We start from the raw sequence: 2,500 nt of genomic DNA, 5'->3' as shown, positions 1-2,500 counted from the left end.
TTCGTATCGTATCAAATACTATCGAATCGTATCGTATCGTAATATGTTATACAGCCTATATAGTAGTAGTACTGTATTGTATAATATTGTATTGTGTATTGTATTGTATAGTATTCTATTCTATTCTATTGTGTTTTATTGTATAGTATAGTATCGTATTGTATAGTATAGTATCGTATCGTATAATAAAGTATCGTATCGTACCGGAATACCTAAACAGCCCCCAGCGAGACCTGTTTTTCTGGATGGCAAACCTGGCTACTTCACCATACAACCAATTTATAACAGTGAGAAAAAGCAAACATGGCGTCACATAGTGCACGTTGATCCAACTATAGCCCCGGTTAGAGTTCAGAAGTTGTTTTTATAAATGGTTGAAAAGATGGATAGATGAATAAATGAATAAATGAATAAATGAATGAATGAATGAATGGGTGGATGAATGGATAAATGAATAAAAGAATGAGTGAATGAATCTTCATTATAACTTTCAAATCAAAACCAGTATTTTCTTTCTAATCACTGTTAGCATCTGTTAAATTCAAACTTAACCTTAACAAAAACATCTTTCATGGGGCTGGACCCCTACTCTGGCTCTCCCTCTAGGCCCCTACTCTGACTCTCTCTTTCTGGACCCTTACTCTGGCTACCCCTTCTGATAAAACAAAAATTTCACACATATTCATACTCTAAAGGGTGACCAGATTACTGACATGATGCCGGGCAAGCAGATGACTGTGGACAGCGTTGTCGGTATCGATAATAAGAATGACATCCTGTAAAAATTATCTTTCATATTTTTTTATTTAAATTTTAAAATTGATACGGTTTAATCTTTAAGGAATGGATAATTTTCTATCGAAAAATATTTCTACAATCTTCGCATGTTTTACTAAATTCTTGTAAAAAGAAATTTTATGATAAATGGTATCCTATTGTATTGTGTTGTGTCGTATTGTATTGTATCGTATCGTTTAGTAATGTAATCTATTGTATTGCATGATTGAGTTGTAATGTGTTGCATTGTCTTGTATTGTACTGTGTTGTATTGTATTGTATTGTATTGTGTTGTATTTGTATTGTCAGGTACATATTTTTACAATTTTTTTTATCAACTTGATAAGTTTCTTTTTAGATTAGATATACCAATAAACTTTGTATTTGATAACAATGATAACTTTACCCTTTGATACTTCTTAACAATTAATGATACTTAATGACACTTAATGATAGAGTTATGGTGATATATTGATACTACTACCACTACTACTACTACTACTACTACTACTACTACTACTACTATTACTACTACTACTACTACTATACTACTACTGCCTTACATCTACTACTACTACTATACTACTACTACCACTACCACTACTATTACCACTACCACTACCACTACTACTACTACTACTACAACTACTACTACCACTACCACTACTACTACTACTGCTACTACATCTACTACTACTATACTACTACTACCACTACCACTACTACTACTACTACTGCTACTACAACAACAACAACAACAACAACTACTACTACTACTACTACTACTACTACTACTACTACTACTACTACTACTACTGCTATACTGCTACTACTACTACTATACTACTGCTGCTGCTACTACTGCTATTAAAACAACTGCTACTTCTAATAAAAATATTTATTATTTCTATTTCATTGTTATAATAAATAATAATAATAATTACAATTATAATTAAAATGAAACAATAAAGGTATTACATTGGAACAAATGGTGATCCAAGCGAAAGACATCTGTTTAAGTGAGATGATCAATCAATCAATCAATCAATCAACCAATCAATCAATCAATCAATCAATCAATCAATCAATCAATCAATCTATCAATCAATCAATCGATCGATCACTCAATCAATCAATCAATCAATCAATCAACCAACCAACCTACCAATCAATCAATCAACCAACCAACCAACCAACAGATCAATCAATCAATCAACCAATCAATCAACCAATCAATCAACCTACCATCTTATTCTTTCTTCAGTCTGACAATGAAACCGCGACCAACAACTACAGCAGCACCAACCACGCCGACAACAACAACAACCACAACGCCAACAACAACACCAACAACAACCACAACAACAACCACAACAACAACAACAACACCAACAACAACCACAACAACAACAACAACCACAACGCCAACGACAACACTAAAAGTACCAGCTAGCAAAAAAAAAGGCATTCGACAAAAACGCCAACTACTACACCGCCATCTTGATTCCATACCAAAGAAAATTAAAAGAATAACCGAAGCGCGCGAAGACAACCAAAGACCAGCCACTGCTAGTGACGTCTGTCTGACGTGCAATAATAATGATTGCAAATATTTTGGCGCCAATTTTGGACCAAACGCCAGGCATTATTTTAGGAATTGTTTGGGGCCAGATGTGCCCAAGTATACCCTGGTGGGGTCGAACAGTAAGTACTAGGGACGGTT

The 2,500-nt window shown here is 34.1% G+C and overlaps 1 protein-coding gene across 1 annotated transcript in view; it reads left to right on the top strand.

Moving 5' to 3' along the window:
• The window catches only part of HELRODRAFT_189957 (hypothetical protein), a gene marked incomplete at both ends in the record, with an annotated part of 10,761 nt that overhangs the window by 4,266 nt on the left and 3,995 nt on the right, over positions 1-2,500 (top strand). The window contains 4 exons of the mRNA XM_009033342.1: positions 221-343; positions 696-778; positions 2,074-2,219; positions 2,326-2,481. Of these exons, the coding sequence (XP_009031590.1) occupies positions 221-343; positions 696-778; positions 2,074-2,219; positions 2,326-2,481 (508 nt within the window). The remainder of the gene's footprint in view (positions 1-220; positions 344-695; positions 779-2,073; positions 2,220-2,325; positions 2,482-2,500) is intronic.

This window comes from Helobdella robusta (genome assembly GCF_000326865.2).
Source record: "Helobdella robusta unplaced genomic scaffold HELROscaffold_9, whole genome shotgun sequence".
NCBI lineage: Eukaryota > Metazoa > Annelida > Clitellata > Rhynchobdellida > Glossiphoniidae > Helobdella > Helobdella robusta.
Note: the sequence above shows the minus strand (reverse complement) of the source record. Positions and strands in the feature narration are given on the sequence as shown.